The sequence below is a fragment of the Vulpes vulpes genome, chromosome 15 (assembly GCF_048418805.1).
Source record: "Vulpes vulpes isolate BD-2025 chromosome 15, VulVul3, whole genome shotgun sequence".
Classification (NCBI taxonomy): Eukaryota; Metazoa; Chordata; class Mammalia; order Carnivora; family Canidae; genus Vulpes; species Vulpes vulpes.
In genome coordinates, this window is record NC_132794.1 from 66,495,382 (window position 1) to 66,516,092 (window position 20,711).

Below are 20,711 nucleotides of genomic sequence, written 5' to 3' on the forward strand. Positions count from 1 at the left end.
AAAATATGATTATATATGTCTGTGTAAATAATATATATAGGAAACAGTTTATAAAATTAAGTCTGGTAGTTACTTTGCCTTTAAATTAAAAAGCCATTGCAACTAATAATTTAAATTCTCTGAATTTTTATGGCAGGACAATTTTTCAGTATTTTCTTTGCTAAAGCGTAATTTATCAAATGTTTCAACTCTTAAAGATATTTTACTACAAAACCTAATTTAGAAATCAGATTAAGTATGTTACCATAGCTTACTGCCAACTTTGAATGCTTTCATTTGTATACATGCAAATTCAATAATTATTTCAAGAATCCACCAGATTTAAAAAGCTTCTTTATGGTTCTCCTAACTTATGCAACTTAGAAAAAGTTCTGAACCTGTAACTGACTATTGACATAACTAAGAGTCCATCAGCCCTTACTACAGTTTTATTTGATATTTATTCAACAAATAACATCTTCTTTGATTTCATGGGAACACAAATCACAATTTATAAATATATATTTGTTAATTTTATTGTCTGTCGCCCCTACTAAATTATAAAATAAGTGGATATGTGTATTATGCCACCTACTGTCAGTCTCTCACCTGTCTTTTGTACTCCTGGTTTCATTTTATTTACGTCTTCAGGAGCCTCACCGAGATTTTCTGCTAGTATTCTAAATAAAAGATTAAGATCTTCTTGATTCAGATTAACCTGTAAAATATCATTAAAAGACAAATATTCTTCATTTTAAAATGTAAATTTTAATAGAGAAAATAAATTTCTATTTATAAGACATAAAAGAAAGAATAACCTTAACACAATGACTGAAAAATTATATATTCACTACACACTTAATTATTTCACTACTTATTTCATTTTTAAATTTTTCTAAGATAATAAAATGTTTGGAGAAAAAAATGTGATTTATAAGTATTAGTTTCATCTACTTTATAAATCATAGTGAAAGATAATAATCAAAGAAATCAGATCTAAAAAAAAGTGACAAACTCAGAAAAAAACAAAAATTCTACATTTTAAAAAATAATACCACCAATGAAATAAAAAGGCTATCTTCATTATAAAAAATAAGCTTTTCCCTCAATGCTATAGAGGTACTTAGATATCCCCAAAAGTATGGGTATATAACATATAGAATGAGATATAATATGCTAATATATAATTTACACATAGATCTCTGCTATTGCGTACATATAGCAAATTTAAAAGTTAAGTATGGAAGTGCTTGGGTGGCTCAGTCAGTTGAGCATCTGCCTTGGGCTCGGATCATGATCCCGGGGTCCTGAGTCCTACATCTCGGGCTCCCTGCTCAGTGGGAAGCCTACTTCTCCCTCTCCCTCTGCTGCTAACCCTGCTTGTGCTCTCACATGCTCTCTTTCTGTCAAATAAATAAAACCTTTAAAAAAAAAAAAGTTAAATAATGGAGAGGGGTCCTAGACGGTGGCATAAGAAGATGCTGAATTTGCCTCCAATGTACACACTAAATCTACTACTACATATGGGTCATTTTCCCCTGAGAAAGACATGAATCCTGATAAACTACTCTTCAAAACAAAAGATAAAAGGACCACAATGAGATGAGTTGGAGAGGAAGAGACAGACATGGTCTCCCAAAAAAGCTTACCCCCAGAGATCCTTCTCTCTTCGTCACACAAAAGAGAAGGATTTCACCAGACAGGTGCTTCTCAGGGAGAAGTGAGGAGTTGGTGGTCCTCATGGGGTACCCGTGCCCCTGGATTTGTACCACAGCGAGGAGCCCCTAGAATGTCTAGCTTGGAAGAGCAATAGGGCTGACCTCCAGGGGTCCCAAAGTGCTAAAAGAAACATTCCACTCTTAAAGGGTTTGCCCCAAGATCCAGGGGAAAAACAGCAGTTTGAAAAGCACCTAGACTATATGTGAGGGAAATTCACTTGCTGATCTGGGGGCACTGGTAGAAGGAGAGGACATTTGAAATAAACCTGGGAGACTGACATGCTAGCAGATACCACTGTTGCACTCACCATATAGCCTGCTAGCATAGACAAGAGAGCTCAGACACAGCACCCTCCCAGAGCCTTGCTGGGATGAGTGGGGGAGCAGTCACGACAGTTGCTGAGCCTGGAGTACACTGGCAATTGCAGTGCTCCCTAGCAACCTGGCTGGCCCAGAGAGGAATTCTCCCACTTCCTAGCTAAATTTTGCAAATGCAAGCAGTTGCAATACACCCGTGGCTAGAGATGGGGAGTGCTCCTGGCATTTTTCCACTCCCAGCCTAAAGTTAGTACCCTGCACACAAGGCACTGAAGCCCATGGACACAGGCAGTGAAGACATTTTTCCAGACCCTTCCTGAAGCCAGTGAGCGTGCTCTGCCCCCTACACTCAACAGGTGTCTTCCTAAAGGCAGGAGGCATGTGCAATCCACAAAGTCAATACCCTTCAATCTCCTGGTCCTGCTAGTCAAGAGGGTTGGTGTTCCAGAGCTCCACAGGACCATAACAATCAAAAAGACATTTCTTAGTGCAAAGACAGCATACTGAAACATACCCTCAGTCTGTGAAAAAGACCTATTCACTCAACCTTGAGCATCAGCCTAAAGGACAGACTTCAGGTTTTCCACACACCTAGAGACTAAGGAGGTGTTTCCAGGGTATGACAGGGAGACACTAGCCTTGCAACATCCCCTTAGCCTCATTACAGCTAGACAAGACTTCCTAGAAAGGAGTTCATACACTCCTTTATACACCAATTTATAAACCATTTTTTTCAATTGTTGTTCAATGGACACCTTCACATCTCCTCATCTGGAGCCCAGCAAAGATATTGAATGCAGTCCCAAAGGACTGTATATATTTGAATATTTTAAAAGCTGTTGCCTGAGAGTCTGGCTTCTAATCAGCCTGAAACTAGGTGCTAAATAACTTTCCTCCTCTGGGATTCACTCACAGATCTTGACAGACCCTAAACAATGGGTCTATACCAATAATAAATCAGGTGGTTTAGGCAACCACAAAAGTTCAAGAGACAACAAGCTGTGGCAATGCTGAATGAGAAGGATCATCCCCTAACCAAGGCCATTCAAGACAGAAAAAAGCAGCTGTTTCACTTAATAAATAGAAACAAAAACAGAAAGTCAAGCAAAATAAGCAAATAAGTATTTTCAAATAAGAGAATAAGACAAAACCTCAGAAAAATACCTAATGACCTAGAGATAAGAAATCCACCCTATAAAGAATTAAAGTTATGATCATAAAGCTATTTACTGAACTCAGGAGAAGAATGGGTAAACACAGTGAGAACTTCCACAGGGAGTTATAAAATATAAGAAAGTACCAAACAGAAGTCAGAGAACTAAGATACAAAAAACTGAACTGAAAAATACATTAGAGGGGTTCAATAGCAGAGTCGATGAAGGAGAACAGATCAGTGAACAGGAGGATAAAGCAACAAAACTCACCAAGACAAAGCAACAACATTCTTAAAAATTTTTTTAAATGAAGCTATGTTAAGGGACCTCTGGGACAACAACAAACAGAAGAACATTAACATTATAGAGGGCTCAGAGGAGAAAAGAGGGGAAGAAATAAAGCCTGAAAACTTCTCTAACCTAGGGATCAAAACAGACATTCAGGTCCAGGAAGCCCAGAAAGTACCAAAAAAAAAAAAAAAAAAAAAGAATCTAAGAAGCACTAGACCAAGACACATTATAATTAAAATGTCAAAAACTAAAGATAAAGAGAGAATCTTAAAAGCAGCAAGACAAAAACACCTTGTTAGGTTTAAGGGAAACTCCATAAGGCTTTTGGAAAATTTCTTAGCAGAAGCTTTACAAGCCAGAGAAGTAGGATGACATATTCACAGCACTAAAAAAAAAAAAAATTCCAACCAAGATTACTCTACCCAGCAAGTTTATCATTCAAATAGAAGGAGAGAGAAAGTGTTTCTCAGACAAGCAAAAGCTAAAGGAGTTTATAACCACTAAACGAGCCTTACAAGAATGTTAAAAAGACTTCCTTAAGATGAAAAGAAATGGCACTAATTAATCAAGAAAAACACAAAAGTAAAAATATCACTGGAAAGGGTAAATAGATAGTAAAAATAGTAGATTAATCACTTGTAAAACTACTAAAAATGTTAAAAAACAAGAGTAGTAAAAATAAAAGATGTAAAAAGTGACAGCAAAAACAAACTCTGGGGGATCCCTGGGTGGCTCAGTGGTTTAGCACCTGCCTTTGGCCCAGGGTGCGGTCCTGGAGTCCCGGGATTGAGTCCTACATCAGGCTCCCAACATGGAGCCTGCTTCTCCCTCTGCCTGTGTCTCTGCCTCTCTCTCTCTCTATGTCTATCATAAATAAATAAATAAATCTTTAAAAAAAAAAAAAAAAAGAACAAACTGTCGGGGGTGGGGGTGGGGAATAAGGAGTTTTGGATGTGTTCAAATTTAAGATATGTTCAAATTTAAGTAGTTATCAATTTAAAATAGACTCCCATATGCACAGGATAAATTATGTAAGCCTCACAGTAAGCACAAAGCAAAAACATCAGGTAAATACACAAGAGAAAGGAATCTATATATAATATCAAAGAAAGTCAGCAAACCACCAGGCCATAGAATAGGAAAAGAAGAAAGGAACAGAGAGGAACTACAAAAACAACCAGAAAACAATTAACGAAATAGCAATAAAGTATATACCTATCAACAATTTCTTTAAATGTAATGGACTAAATTCTCCAATTAAAAGACAGAGTGGCTAAGTGGATAAAATAAACAAGACACATCTATATACTGTATTTTGAACATAGATGCAAAATCCTTAAAAAAATATTAGCAAACCAAATTCAACAATAGATTATGAAGATCATACACCATGATCACGTGGGATTTATTCCAAAGATGCAAGGATGGTTCAATCAATCATGAAGGATAGAAATCACATAATCATCTCAATAGAGGCAGAAAAAGCATTTGACAAAATTCAACATCCATTTATGATTAAAAGTCAACAAACCAGGTATTCAGGGAATGTACTTCAACATAATAAAGGATATATGTGAAAACCCCATAGGTAACATCATACTCAAGGGTAAAAAGCTAAAAGCTTTTTCTCTCAATCAGAAAAAAGACAAGGATGCTCACTCTTACCACTTCTATTCAACATAATATTGGAAGTCCTAGTCATAGCAATTAAGTGAGAAAAAGAAATAAAAGGCATCCAAATTGAAAAAGAAGTAACACTGTCATTCTCTGAAGATCGCATGATACTATATACAGAAAACCCTAAAGACTCCACCAAGAAACTCTTAGAACTAATATATGAATTCAGTAAAGCTACAGGATACAAAATTTATATACCAAAAAAATCTATTGTGTTTCCCTACCCTAATAACAAACTATCAGAAAACCAAATCAAGAAAACAATCCCATTCACAATCACACCAAAAAGAATAAAATACTCGTCCACTGATAAAAGAAATTGAAGGAGACACAAATAAATGGAGAGAAACTCCATGCTCATGGATTAGAATAATTAACAATGTCCATACTACCCAAAGCAATCTACAGATTCAATGCAATCCCTATCAAAATTCCAATGGTATCTTTCACAGAACTAAAACAAATAATTCTAAAACTTGCATGGAAATACAAAAGATCCTGAACAGCCAAAACAATCTTAAGAAAGAAAAAAGCAAAGGTATCATTCTCCTTTATTTCAAACTATACTACATAGTTAATGCAGTCAAAACAGTATGATACTGGGTATAAAAACAGACACATAGATCAGTGGAACAATTTAGAGTCCAGAAATAAACCTACGTAAATGCAGCCAACTACTTTATAAAATGGAAGCAAGAGTATATATTGTAGGGAAGGGACAGTCTATTTTAATAAATGATGACAGGAAAACTGGACTGCTACATGTAAATGAATAAAACTGGACCATTTTCTTATATTATATAAAAAAAAACTAACTCAAATGGATGAAAGTCTTGAATGTGAGACCTAAAAAACAAAAAAACAAAAAGTATAGTTGTTAAGCTCCTTAACAACAGTCTTAAAGACTTTTCCTTAGATCTAACTCTAAAGGCAAGGCAACAAAAGGAAAAGTAACCAATTGGAACTACATCACCTAAAAGGCTTCTGCACCAAAAATACAAAATTTATCAGTAAAATGAAAAGGCAACCTTTCATTTGAAATTCATTTCCCTTCATGAAAAGGGAAAAGATATCTGCAAATCATGTATCTAATAAGCAGTTAAATATCCAAAATATATAAAATATATAAAGAACTCATACAACTCAGTAATAAAAAAAAAATCTGGTTAAGAAATAGGCAGAAGAGCTGAATAGACATTCTTCCAAGAGACACAGAATCGACCAACAAGCACATGAAAAGAAGTTCAACATCACTTATCATCAGGGAAATGCAAATTAAAACCACAATTAGATATCACTTCACACTTCTCAGAATAGCTATTACCCAAAAGACAAGAAACAACTAGTACTGGCAAGGAAATGAAGCAATGGGAACCCACAGGTCCTATGGATAGGAATATAAACTGGTATAGCAATTATGGAAAATAGTATGGAGGTTCCTAAAAAATAAAAACTAGAGCTACCATGTGATAGAGCAATTCCACTACTGCTTATCTTCCCAAAGAAAACAATAACACTTATGCCTAACGATGTAAGTCAGGGAAAGACAAATACAGAAATCAGCATGATTTTATTTATATGTAGAATCTAAAAAACAAAACAAAAATCAGGCTCATAGATAAAAAGATTGGTGGTTCCCAGAGGGGAAGGGGGATTAGGGATATGAAATGGGTGAAAGGGATTAGTAAGTGCAAACTTCCACTTATAAATTAGTCATGAGGATGTAATATACAGTATGGAAAATACAGTCACTAATATATTAATTTTGTAAGGTGACAGATGATAACAGACATTGTGGTGACTATTTTGTAATGTATATAAATGTTAAATTACTATGTTATATACCCAAAACTAATATATGTTATGGTCAATTATACATATATACATAAATGTTAAATGACACTTAACTGAAGATTAAATTCCACTAAATAATAAACATCTTTTTGGATAACATCTCACTGAAATTTTTTGTACACCAATCAGTAAAAAATTCGACATATCAGAATAGGTTTATGCTAAGAAAGTCTACAGAACCTAAAATTTCAGTAACGAGTTTTTTTCACTCATATACTTACATTCATTGACTCAAGATGTCCTTTAATTTCTACAACAGGCACTCTGTGATACCAAGATGCAGCTAGATTCCGATTTACAGAAAATTCCAAGTTAATTGGGTGCAAGAGCTGAATATCAAGATGGGAGGTACCCGGCTGGATCACTGTCCTAATGAAAAACAAGAAAATGCAACCTATCATTAAAAAGAAACAAAATCAAAAGCTGCTGCTCTAAACACTGATTTGAAATAGTGCTATTTAAGTATTTTCTAATCTCGATCAATAATTCACTTTAGGGACAGATTAAAATACATGATGTACAATTAGCCAGCAAGAAAACCTTCTTCAAATAGCAGGTCACACATGGATTAAATTTTTTAAAGAAATTCATATTGTATATGGGGGAAATCATCAAATACAGCTGTTCAAGGATTAATACATGCATTGATATGATTTTTAAAAAATGGCAAGATGAACAGTTAGCATTTTCTAAAGAGTCTGATAAGGGATGCCTGGGTGGCTCAGTGGTTGAGCATCTATCCGTCTGCCTTCTGCTCAGGGCCTGATCCAGAGATTCCAGGTTCAAGTCCCATATCGGGCTCCCTGCAAGGAGCCTGCTTCTCCCTCTGCCTATGTTTCTGCCTCTCTCTCTCTCTCTGTGTCTCTTATGAATAAATAAAATCTTAAAAAAAAAGAATTTGATAAAGCTCTTCTCTGGGAATATTTGCTGGACTTGCCTTATATTTTTCCTTTTTATTTAGGATAATTAATTGTCCTTGTGGTAGAAAATTACTTTAAAATTGACTATGAAAAAAAATAAATAAATAAATAAAATTGACTATGTATAGACTTTCATGTTCATCAGGTGGGAACTCAGATACATCATTACTTACATAGTATTCTGCCAAAAATATTTAAGCTCAATTAAATAATGAGGAATCACTCAGACAAAACCAAACTGAGAGACATTCCATGAAACAACTAGACTGTACTCTTCAGAACTATCATCATCATGAAAGACTAAGAAAGGCTGAAGAACTATTCCAGAGCAAGTAACTATCAATACAGAAAACTCCCTCAGGAGTACAGGACACAATTAAATGCCATATGTGATCCTGGATCAAGGGGAAAATGACTATAACGGATACTATTGGAATAACTGGTAAAATATGAATATTGACTATACATTAGATATTACTGCTAAATCAGTGTTGAATTTTCAGAATTAAAAATTACATTATGGTTATATAAGAGGATGCAGGTTCTTGTTCTTAGGAGACACACACTAAAGCTTTTAGAGCAAAGGGTTAAAATGTCTATACTCAAAAGGTTCAGCAAAAAATATTTTAACTTTCAATTAAAAAAATAAGTTCTGGGGATATAATGTATAGCAAGGTGACTAGTTAATAATATAGTATTGTATATTTAAAAGTTGCTAAGAGAGGAACACCTGGGTGGCTCAGTGGTTGAGCTTCTGCCTTCAGCTCAGGACGTAATCCTGGGATCTGAGATTGAGTCCCGCATTGGGCTCCTTGTGAGGGGCCTGTTTCTCCCTCTGCCTATGTCTCTGCCTCTCTCTGTGTCTCTCATGAATACATAAATAAAATCTTTAAAAAAAAAGTTGCTAAGAGGGTAGATCTAAAAGTTATCACAAGAAAAAGAACTGTAACTATGTATGGTGACAAATGTTAACTAGACTTATGGTGGTGATCATTTCACAGTATACACAAATATCAAATCATTTTATACAACTGAAACTAAGATAATATGTCAATTTCATCTCAACTGGAAAAATTAAATTAAAAAGATGCTTTAAATGATAATAATATGCATATACTTAAAAGTTAAAGCAAATGTAAATAACTGGTAAGCCTAGGTGAAGGACTCTTAAGTGTATCCGTGGTAATATTTTTGGAATTTTTCTGTAAGTTTGAAATTTTTCATAATAAAAAGCTGATTAAAAAATAAAGTATTCTGTACAGCAGAAACACTGTGGGTATGAATTTCAATGGACATAAAATTTCGTGGAAATCATTAAATCATACTTAAATCCATAATTATTGAAAGAAAGTATACCTAGAGAGCTTGAGCTTTGTTAGCTGTACATCCATTCTATCAATTACTGGAGGGTTTAAACAGTCTTCCCCAGACACCAGACTAAACTGATTTTGAACTCTAATTAGCCCAAGATCGACCACTACTGCATTAGCGGAAATGGAAGACTGTGGGATAACTATAACTGGTGCTTTCAGATCAATATTGACAGAAACACGAAAACTCCTCTGGGCAAGATCTTTCACACTTCTGGCAGCCTTTTCTGCAGCCTGAGCAGTAGCAGCACTTAGAGCCTCTTTGGCTGTCTGGAAATTGCTCAGGAAATTCTGCGGACACAAAGTATAAAAGGAGAAAAAGAGATAACAAGCACATCATTAATAATGCAATCTTTTTCTTCATCTATGCATAATTTTTTCCTGTACATAACTTTCAATTGAGTCTTATTTATCTAGAATTAGAAAGGAATCACCAATCATCCATCTATATTTATGAGCTACTTGATAAGGGCTAAAGTAATTTAGCTGAAGACAGTTAAAAAAATCATTTCAGTATGTTTTTTCACTTGAATATTTGGCTATGTCCTGGCAAAACTATTTCCAGTTCTAGACAAAAATCATTAAATGACTCAGATTTCAACTATTAAAAAGAGGTTTTGATCTCTACACTAATATATCTATAATCAAAACAATGCTCATACTAAAATCCAAAGTTTATGAGATCTGCAATCATAACTACCAGACTTATTTCTAAGTTGAAAAATCAATATACAAATAGAGATTTTTTTTACCAGAAGTGACATGAGGAATTTATGAAGATAGACAATCTGAATACAGCCAACATTCAGTGATACAACACCATCCACTTTGGACATGTCAGTATAGTACTCTCCCTCAGTAGCATCTGGATACAAATCCAAGTTAAAATGAAAAACTTCATTTCCCATTATTGATACAGCCTGAAAAGCAGAGATTTGAATGTACTCTATCCAAGAGAATAACGACAAAATAAAGTCCATTTCCCATTTAAAAGGCTCAAATTTACAATCATTCTAGAAACATTTGTGCATCAAAATATATTTCATTAATATTTCTTAAAATACATTTAAAAACAGAATTTCATATTCAATTATCAAAAAATAATTAGCTATCTATTTATGACACCTACTTTTTTATGGACTGTCTTAGGATCCACATCTGTGACAATAATATTTTCCAGTCTGGCAAATAGTGACTGCTTTTTTGACTGAAGAGAAAGAGAAGAATCAAGACCTGAAAAAAAAATTACATTATTATAATTTCTAAAGACCTATCATAATAAGATCTTAAGAGGTTTCTTTTCATTGTGTAATTTTATTTGGGGGTGATATTTTTAAAAATTTAGCTATATTTGAACTCCCAACTGATAAATAAGTGGCAATATTGCATAATTTTAGTGTTATAAACAATAAAACCTACAAATTCATTATAAGTCAATTACCTAAAGTTTCAACCTTTTGAAAAAATTACACCTAATACAAATTGATTTTCTTGGGATTTTAGGAAATCTTTTATATCTTATTTACACAGAAGCTCTAAATTTCATGAATCAAATTCACTATAGATACACTGCCAGCTTGAAAAGAACAACAAAAAAAACCTGTAATTTTTTTCTCTTAAACTTATTCAAGAATTTCATTAAACATATTCTTTATGTTTATCATATCACAATGAGCTGGTAAAGACAGAGTCAGATTCGTTTTAGCAGATTTTGCATAAAAGAACATAATGGGCTCATAGATTTTTTCTTCATTATAAAGTTGTTTTGCATTTGTGCCAAGATAAAGCATATTCACAGATCTTAACCTCAATTCTGGATTGACATTTATCCCAGCCCATCAATAGCATCCCTACATGGACATTAATTAGTATCTCTTTTCACCTCTGAGATGACTCTCAGAAAGATTCAAAACACTAACATGTGTGTTTCAATTTGAAGGTCAGATTCTGAACAGCATCTACATCCCAAAGAGCAAAGAAAACATGCAGTTCAATAATGTCATTAAAAAAATTACCCCCCCCAAAAAAAAAACAGTTTTCACAGCTCAGAGCCCTACATTTATATATTCTTTAACATTTTTTAAAAAGCTATCTTTTAAACAATTTTTAATAGCATGAGAACTTTTACCTTGAATCTTGATTTCAGCAATATTGTTCTTCTCATCACAAACAGTGACACAGAAAGCATTCAATTTGGCAAACAGCCTGAAGTCAATAATGTCCCTATCTTTAGAGGATACAATCGCTAAAAATAAAACAAAGCATTCTATTACATGGGATTCTAGTAATTCAAACTCTATTAAGGTTTCTTCCTTAGATTAAGTGATCCACAGTCCTGTCTTAAAAAATTATAAAATTCTCAAGTTCTTAAAAATTTCAAATATTTTTTTGTTTTATATATTCTGTACAGTTTGCATTTTTCATATTGGGATGTTACATTTATAATTTAAAAACAAGAAAAAAACATAAAATAAATAACATTAAGAACACTGAAATTCAAAGAAGTTAAATAACTGTCTATGGTCACATAATTTAAGTCGCAGAGGCAGGATTCAAACTGAATTGTTTCTGATCCAAAGTCTAGGCTCTTGGCCAACTAAATACTATTTCTGCACTGCTACTCTCATGTCTCTGGGCCTTACTTCCTTATTTGTATGATAGAAGGGAAGATAACCCTCCATGGAGTTCAGGAGCCATTGTAGGGGAGGAAGAACTCAATGTAAATATAAGTTTTCTTCCCTATTATCCACCTAAAGCATCCCTCCCATCCTCAAAGAACAAAAACAGGTATTTTTTTTTAAAGCAACAGTATTAGTTACCTCTGCTTTATATGGCAGTTACCAAATATTATTTTGTTTGAAGAAAAGGACAGAAGTGGAGGAAATGGCACTCAAAAGACTGAACTAAATGGTCTTTAAGATTCTCCATTTACCTCTAGAATTCTAATATGCTTGTTAACAACAAATAAAATGTTTTCCATACCTTTCTGCAGAGCTAAATTTTTTTGTTGCTTTTCATCTGAAATTTGCACTTCTTTGGTATCACTTCTTTGGTCATCAGATGGGATTATGGTTGTCAGATAATTAATAGAAGACAGGAGAGCTTGTGTTTGCAGTAACAGATTTAAAGATGAAAAAGCCACCTAGAAATTTTTTATAAAGAAAATTAGTTTTCCAGGCCAACTATACCTATAATTTCCATGATGGACCTGAACGACTTCTAGCTAGGCTTACATCATAGCTTCTATAGCTTGGAAGAAAGAGAGAGAAGATCAAGTTTCATAGCCCAGACTCCTTAACATATATATGGAGAGTAAATCACACTTACACACACTGAGAGTTCCTACAAATATTAAAGTAACCTAATTACTCCATTTCGCAGCATAATTATCATGGAGCCTATAATACGCTTGTCATGGCCATCTCAATATTCATCATGTTTTTAGATCTTCAATGGACTCTTTATTACGATTACATAACATGTAAGTTAGATCATGAAGCTCCAAAATCACCATGTGTTGATACTAGGTCAAGAAATGATTTCAAATGTGATATTCATGAGATTTAAATATAAGGAGTAAAATTATAAGTGAGTTCTCAGTTACTAAATGATCTTCTAAAACCACAATAAAGGTCCTATCATTTAAATAGATAATATATCTTTTAGGAAAAAAGTTAATTTTTTAAAACTAGGACTCCAGAAAGCTAGACAACAACAAAAATTGCTTTCAGGAATATGTGGTTTTCTAATAGCAAATGAAAATTAAAAAAAAAAAAAAACAACTTTGCTTACATAAAAGAATTTTGCTTTTATTGCCTCAAAGTACTAAGTGGATATAAAAAAGTTATAAAAAGGCTCACAATATTCAACAGACTTTCCCAGCTCTCAAAAGTGTAACCTAAAATTCCTATCTCTGATTTTCTTTTTAATGTAATCCACAACTACTTTTTATCCCCTCTCCTTCTATGTGACTATGTTAGTGTGGCTCCAGAAGTACTCAATATCTCTCCTTGTATTTCATGTACTTTCTTGGTCCTCCCTTAAATAGCAGGGTATAGTTTGATTAAAATCCTCCTGTTTCTTTATAAATCAAAGTCCCATCATGTATAGCATTCCCTTTATAAGAAATAATCAAGATGTGCCACAGAAAGTTAAAACACCAGCTCTATTAATACTCAACGATAAATATAGAGCATGGTAGGTATCTATGAGATTAATTTATAACTTTTATTGGTTATTTCATCAAATTACCCAGTCATTATTTCTAAAAGAATACTGGATCTTTGCACAGTAAGTTATTTTCAAATAAGTTATATTCTTTTAACAAAATTTCTTACCTTAAGTGTTTGTTCAGTTTTTTCAAAAGTAGTTTGAAAACTAGGTCCATTCTTATCAGCCTAAAAAAAGGGAACAAGAGTTCTAAAGAAGGATTTAAAACCAAAGTAAACAAATCACTTATTTATGATCTTTATTTTTTATATTCAGAACTGTTATTTTATGTACATTATATGATTAATTTTATTGTCATTGTTTTGAAGTTACATTCAAATTATTTATTACAATTGTGCAAGTTTGTTCTCCTCTTCAAATATGTAAGACTATGGCAGCATTTACTTCTAGCTAGAGACCAGAATTATAAACTCTGAAGGCTAGAAGGCTTAAAGGTCATCTAGCCCATGCATAATGCATCACCTAATCCTTGAATCCCTTTATATCTTTAGAAAGTCTATGTTAGGCTCTCTCCAGTAAAGAATCCTCATTTATTTACAAATTTGATCTTTAGAGAATATTGATTTAATTAGGTCTTCATACTAAGTCAAAAACCTATCTCCCAACATAATTATCTATTGGTTCAAGTTCTGTCTCTTGGGAATATCCACAGTAAATTCAGTTTTACCTCTTGTGAGAAGCCTCCTGAATAGGGCAGTTTCTCTGCAGCCTTTTTTTTTTTTTTAAGATTCTACTTATTTATTTGAGAGAGAGAGAGGGAGAGAGAGAGAGCGAGCATGAGTTGGGGGGAAGGGCAGAGGGAGAAGGAGGAGTAGACTCCCCACCAAGCCAGGAGCCTGACTTGGAGCTCTATCCCAGGACCCAGAGATTGTGGCCCAAGCTGAAGGCTAATGGACACCTAATGGACTGAGCTACCCAGGTGCCCCACAGTGCCTCTTTACTGCAATAAAACTTTATGCTTTTCTTTGTGAGAGAATCAATTACATTATATTTTAATTATTATCTACTTATCTTCCCACAAGTCCATAATTTCCTTGAATATAGGGAATGTTATTCATCCCTGTATCCCAAGTGCCTAACAAAACTTAAAAAGATATTCAATAAATAGTTGAATGATTAAACAAATCAACTAATCTTGAATGAAGCTAAATATCATTACTTCCTTCAGCGTTTCTCATGTGATCTTTTTGAGTCCCTTCCCAATCCTGGCAGTTCTCTTCTGAACCCAATCAAATTTGACTTTATCCCTTTTGATGAAGGATATTTAGCCAAATGTCACCAACATGTACAATGAATGTAGGCAGGTGAATATGCCCCAAGAGGTAAGAGTGCATCCTACTTCATCTCAAGGTTCCATCTTTGGAGACAAAGAGCGGGTGGCTTTTTAATGGTCCTTGTCTTGTACTTAAGTGAAAGAGAAAGTGTAACACAGAAATGGAAGGAGAAACAGTGGATATCCCTGTGATTAAAACCTATGACAAACATCTAGAGCATTTAGTAATCTGCTGTCATCTTTTTTTCTTCCCTTTTTTTCTTCCAAAGGACAGTTAAGAGTATATGATAAATATGTAAATATTTTATGGCCCTTACCTTAACATATTCTACTTTTAAGAGATCTAACCCAGGTTTATCAGAAGAGCTAATCAAGTGAAGGGGCTTCTTTCTGGATCCTAGATTAAAGAAAAAGAAAAAGTGTCTCAAATAAACTGCTCTTTTTTTAAGACTGGAATTTTCTATGTCTTTTTATTTCTAAAAAATGTTGTTAATTAAACTTTAGAAAACTATCCACACATATTTCGTGGTTATTTAATACTAAGGTCACCGATGGTGAATAAATAAACCAATCTAAATACTGACCTTAGGTTTAGCATTCAACTTACTTTAAAACATGCATATTTATTTTCATTTGATTTTATATCTGTGTTCTTTTTTTTTAAATTTTTATTTATTTATTATAGTCAGACAGAGAGAGAGAGAGAGGTAGAGACATAGGCAGAGGGAGAAGCAGGCTCCATGTACCGGGAGCCCGACATGGGATTCGATCCCAGGTCTCCAGGATCGCGCCCTGGGCCAAAGGCAGGCGCTAAACCACCGCACCACCCAAGGATCCCTATATCTGTGTTCAAAACTAATAAACACCTCTCTAGATATTTTTAAGGACATATGTGCATTTGTATGGCAGTAGAAAGATTAAGAATTAAGTTTAAGTTAAGAATTAAGAACTAAATTTAAGAATTAAGAAAAATGAATTCTAGTTCATCTCTATCCTTACTAGGAAATATTCAACCTCAGCTTTCTCAACTATGTAACAAAACTGAACTACAAAAATATGTAATATCTTACTGAGCTATAAAATTCTAAGAACAAATATTTAATTCATATTAAAGAAATTTAAATAATTTTCCTTTGTTTAGGCTTAGAGAACATGCTTATTAGAAAAGACAGTATTTTTCTAAGGGTGAGGAGTTGCAAAATTTCTTTTATTTATTTTTTTTTTAATTTTTTATTTATTTATGATAGTCACAGAGAGAGAGAGAGAGGCAGAGACACAGGCAGAGGGAGAAGCAGGCTCCATGCACCGGGAGCCTGACGTGGGATTCGATCTCGGGTCTCCAGGATCGCGCCCTGGGCCAAAGGCAGGCGCCAAACCGCTGCGCCACCCAGGGATCCCGCAAAATTTCTTTTAATTTAAAAACTGTAAGTATACTACTATATGTCCTCTATGTCTTTCACATAGACATAGCAAGGAACTGCCTCAAAAAGCTGCAGATGGAGAAGTGATCTACATACCATTTTATCCATCTTTTATTACTTGCAATTCTATAACTCCTGCTCCTGAGAAATCTCAGAATTTTCACTTTACCTTCAAGGTCATAACCTTCCCTAAAGGGAAAAACAGCTAGCAATTTTTTTTACATTTTTCCTTCAAGACAGTAATGTAAACTCCATCCAAACACAGTGCTTACAGAAACTAACATATAAAACATTTTTCTTCTAAACCGAGATGTTTTAGTTTCTACTGTTAAAAAAATAACAAAAATAGGACTTTAGGTTTGACTAAAATATTAGGCAAATATTACGTAATTACTATAGATTCACCCATTCCATCATTCCTCAAATACCCAATGAGCACATAAGATGCACACAGAAATAAATAAAGTATAAGAGCTTCTAAAATAATGAATTTTATCCCCCATTCTAATTTTTATAACCTGGTACTGCTTCTGATATATAAATACAATTCAATAGTCTTGAACAAGGAATTTAATATTATAAAATCAGATATAAATTCTACATTTTAGCATTCATAAGATGCCATTGACTTGAATAAACCACTTAATCTCTCCTTATTTAATCTTTCTTTGTAAAATAGGAACAACATTGTCTTTATAAAGGAGATTTATATGGACTGAGACAGTAGGTCATAGTAGTTAAGAATACAAACCCAAGGCCAGAATTCCAGGGTTTTAATTATGGTTTAGCCACTAACCGGCAGTGTGACCTTAGTTAAATTATATAATCAATTTATACCTTAGTTTCTTCATATGTAAATTGGAGATATAACATTACCATAAGGGTTAAATAAGTTATTTATAAAATTCTTAGAACAGTGCTAGCTATTATTATAAATATTATTATATACACAGGTTTCAGATACTCAGTGATAGGATATTTATTAACCATTGTTTCTATTTTTATGACTATTACCTTGAATTTCATGGTAATCTAAGCTGATTTTCTTTAAATAAGATACCACAGTTATATCAAATGTTCTCACTGTAGCCTCTGTTCCTAAATGAGTAACATTAAACACTAGAATTGTATCTTCTTCTTTTTGTTGTTTGGTAAATTCCATAACCACCTAAAAGAATCAGGAGAGACAATAAAACCTTGATAAATTTTTCAACCATGCTTAAAAACAAAATTTTTCTTTATACATATATCATCATAATAACAAAACTTTCTCATACTTCCTTACTCCCATAAAGTTATTTACTATCACTGGAAATTACAACCTTATATTCTATTATTCAGAATACAACTACATCTATATAAAAATCATATAATTTTATATCAATTATCATTTTACTTTTTTTAATTTAGTAGAAATAGAAAAGTATGGATCCTTACTCAATATATTTTCCCTTAAACCTATCATGTTTTAATGTTTAAACCTATCATGTTTAAACCTATCATCACATGTAAATCATGTTTGTTGATTTTTAAAAAAGCATTCCCATTAAAGTAAAAAGTTAAGACAGGCTATCCACTACTACAATACCACTTAAATTTATTCTGGATATGAAAGCCAGGATATTCAGTCAATCAACAAAACATTTATGTGGCAATTTTTAAAACATGAAAGTTCTTTGATACTTCATCAAGAAATGGAGACCTTTGTCTTACAATCTTTAAATTTCAACAGGCTTGTGACTACTTCAATCAATAGGCTGCAGAGAAAGCAACACTATAACTTCCAATGATAAAACAGGTCCATTAAACTTCCTAGGAATGCACACTGAGGGGAAGCTAGCTGTCATGTAAAGAGTTCAACTACCCAGAGACTGCCATGTTCAGGAGGCCAGGGGTAGGTATTTCAAATAGTCCAAACTAAGCTCCCACCCAATGGCCAGTATCAAGTGCTAGCCTCATGAGGGAGATACTTCTGAGACCCTCAGAGACTTCAGGTTACTGTAGCTCTAGTAAATCTGACTGCCACCACATGCAAGACTATACACAAAAATTACTAAGCTGAGGGGCGCCTGGGTGGTTCAGTCAGTTATGCATCTGTTTTCAACTCAAGTCATTATATCAGGGTCCTGTGATCAAGCCCCATGTCAGGCTTCCCTGCTCAGCAGGGAATCAGCTTCTCCCTCTCCCCTGCTCCCGCACCCACTTGTGTACTCTCTCACTTGCTCTCTCTAAAATAATAAATAAATAAAAATATTTTTTTAAAAATTGCTAAGCTGGGCCCTTCCACAATTCCTAACCCATAATACTCCGAGCAAAATAAAACAGTTGTTTTGAGCTATCATGTACTGAGATAACCTGTTAGACAGCAATAATAGTCTGAACAATGTAAATACTGAAAAAAAAAAAAGCAAAAATGACATTATTGGCAGTGATAGATTCTTAAGAAAAACTAGGCATGTTATCTGAAAAATAGAAATAAGACAGTATAATAAGATATTCAGTGCAGAGTTGTTATACGAAAGTTATTTTTCAGAAAATCAATGATTTAAGTGAAAGGAATGAAATAATAAAATATTAAATTGTGGGTATTTTTTTAAAGATTTTATTTATTTATTCATGAGAGACACAGAGAGAGAGGAAGAGACATAGGCAGAGGGAGAAGCAGGCTCCATGCAGGGAGCCCGATGTGGAATTTGATCCTGGGACTCCAGGATTACGCCCTTTACATCGGACTCCCTGCATGGAGCCTGCTTCTCCCTCTGCCTATGTCTCTGCCTCTCTCTGTGTGTGTCGCTCATGAATAAATAAATAAAATCTTTAAAAAAGAATCTGGTATTTCTGACATTATATTTTAGGACATTATCTCACACTGGGATATAAAGCAATCAATAAGAAACATCTTCTTATACCTTTGTGTTTTATTATGAAAGCAAAGCATATTTATTATTAAAAATTTAGAGTATATGGAAAGGCAAATAGGCATAAATAAGAAATATAATTCCACTGCACAGAGATGAACACTGTCCATTATGTATTATCAAAGAAAAAAATCCATGTGTAATTTCTAAACAGAATCATAATGTCCTTGATATTAAAATCTTTTTTCTCCAGAATAATGATACTTTGTAAACGTCTTTCAATGTTGCTGTTTTCTTTTATTACATAACTTTTAATAGATATAAAGACATGCTGAAAATTTAGGCTATTTATACTTCTCTGAATTATAAACATCACAATGAGCAATATTATTTAGCTTAAAAGTAAAAAAATAAAATAAAATAATGTATAGTATTCTATAAAAAACAAAACCCCACGGAAGTATCTTGGGCTTTTACAGAATAGATTAGATATGGTATAGATCACTCTCATACCAGCTTTACAAAACATTTCATTTCTTGGAACCGTGTGTGTGTGTGTGTGTGTGTGTGTGTGTGTGTGTGTGTTAGGAACTAGGGAAGACAGAGTATCATTTTTAATATACTTAATGTTGAGATCTAGCATGAGATAGTTTACAAGGATAGTGACGAAAACAATCTATTTATTTAGGGACAAAACAAAAACACATACCTCTTTAATTTCAAACTTTAGTAAAAGATTAATGAGCTCCTCATTTGGGGCCTCTGCAACTTTTTTTAGTTCTGAACCTCTCATACTTTTGTCAGTCTGCGTATCTCCATCTTCAGCATCAAAATATTCATCATCAGACTCTAAAGAACACATTCATCTTGAGAGAATGTCCACTGAAAACTGCATAAAACACTCAAATTTCTCAAAAGTAAAATTCATTTATTAGATATAATCTTCATATTCAGAATGAGAATACAGTTACTTCAAAGTCCCAACAAGTGACTCAACTTGGCATGTGATGATCCCATCTAAAGGCCAAACCACCCTATTATTTTTTTTTTCAACAGTTCTGCTTTTCACTTCTGTTCGCTCATTCAATATCCAATATAAATAACTGTTGGGCACCACCCATCACCTATCAGTCTGTACCAGCCATTATGGATACCATAGTGAACAGCGCAGACATGATCCTTGTCCTCATGAAGCTTATAATCTACTTCAAAATTAAACCAGATCAGTTAAGCTAGAGTTGGAAAAAAAAAGATCAGGTAGAAATTGGGGCAAAAAAGAAAAAGTAGCTTATTTTAAAATGACTCCATTTCTGGGTTCTCTATTGTGTTCCATTGATCTATGTGTCTGCTTTTGTGCTAGTACCATAACTGTCTGATGGATCACTATATTCTACCCTGAAATTAGTAATACACTATATGTTAACTAACTTGAATTTAAATAAAACCAAAAAAAAAAAAAGTGACTCAAAATGACACTGTTGGTTAGTAGCACAACTAGAACTAAAACCAGGGCAGCCCGGGTGGCTCAGCAGTTTAGAGCCACCTTCAGCCCAGGGCGTGATTCTGGAGACACAGGATGGAGTCCCACATCAGGCTCCCAGCATGGAACCTGCTTCTCCCTCTGCTTGTGTCTCTGCCTCTCTCTCTC

The 20,711-nt window shown here is 33.7% G+C and overlaps 1 protein-coding gene across 4 annotated transcripts in view; it reads right to left on the minus strand.

Moving 5' to 3' along the window:
* VPS13C (vacuolar protein sorting 13 homolog C) overlaps positions 1-20,711 on the minus strand; it is a 168,399-nt gene that overhangs the window by 82,892 nt on the left and 64,796 nt on the right. For all 4 annotated transcript variants that reach the window (XR_011997412.1, XM_026002038.2, XM_026001977.2 and 1 more), the window contains 11 exons: positions 19,773-19,912; positions 17,220-17,373; positions 15,102-15,181; positions 13,619-13,678; positions 12,264-12,423; positions 11,410-11,526; positions 10,411-10,514; positions 10,034-10,201; positions 9,268-9,572; positions 7,213-7,360; positions 589-697 (listed from right to left, as the gene is read on the minus strand). Coding sequence is in view for 3 of the 4 variants with exons in the window: in XM_026002038.2 (XP_025857823.2) it covers positions 589-697; positions 7,213-7,360; positions 9,268-9,572; positions 10,034-10,201; positions 10,411-10,514; positions 11,410-11,526; positions 12,264-12,423; positions 13,619-13,678; positions 15,102-15,181; positions 17,220-17,373; positions 19,773-19,912 (1,545 nt within the window). In the remaining variant the exon portion in view is untranslated. The remainder of the gene's footprint in view (positions 1-588; positions 698-7,212; positions 7,361-9,267; positions 9,573-10,033; positions 10,202-10,410; positions 10,515-11,409; positions 11,527-12,263; positions 12,424-13,618; positions 13,679-15,101; positions 15,182-17,219; positions 17,374-19,772; positions 19,913-20,711) is intronic.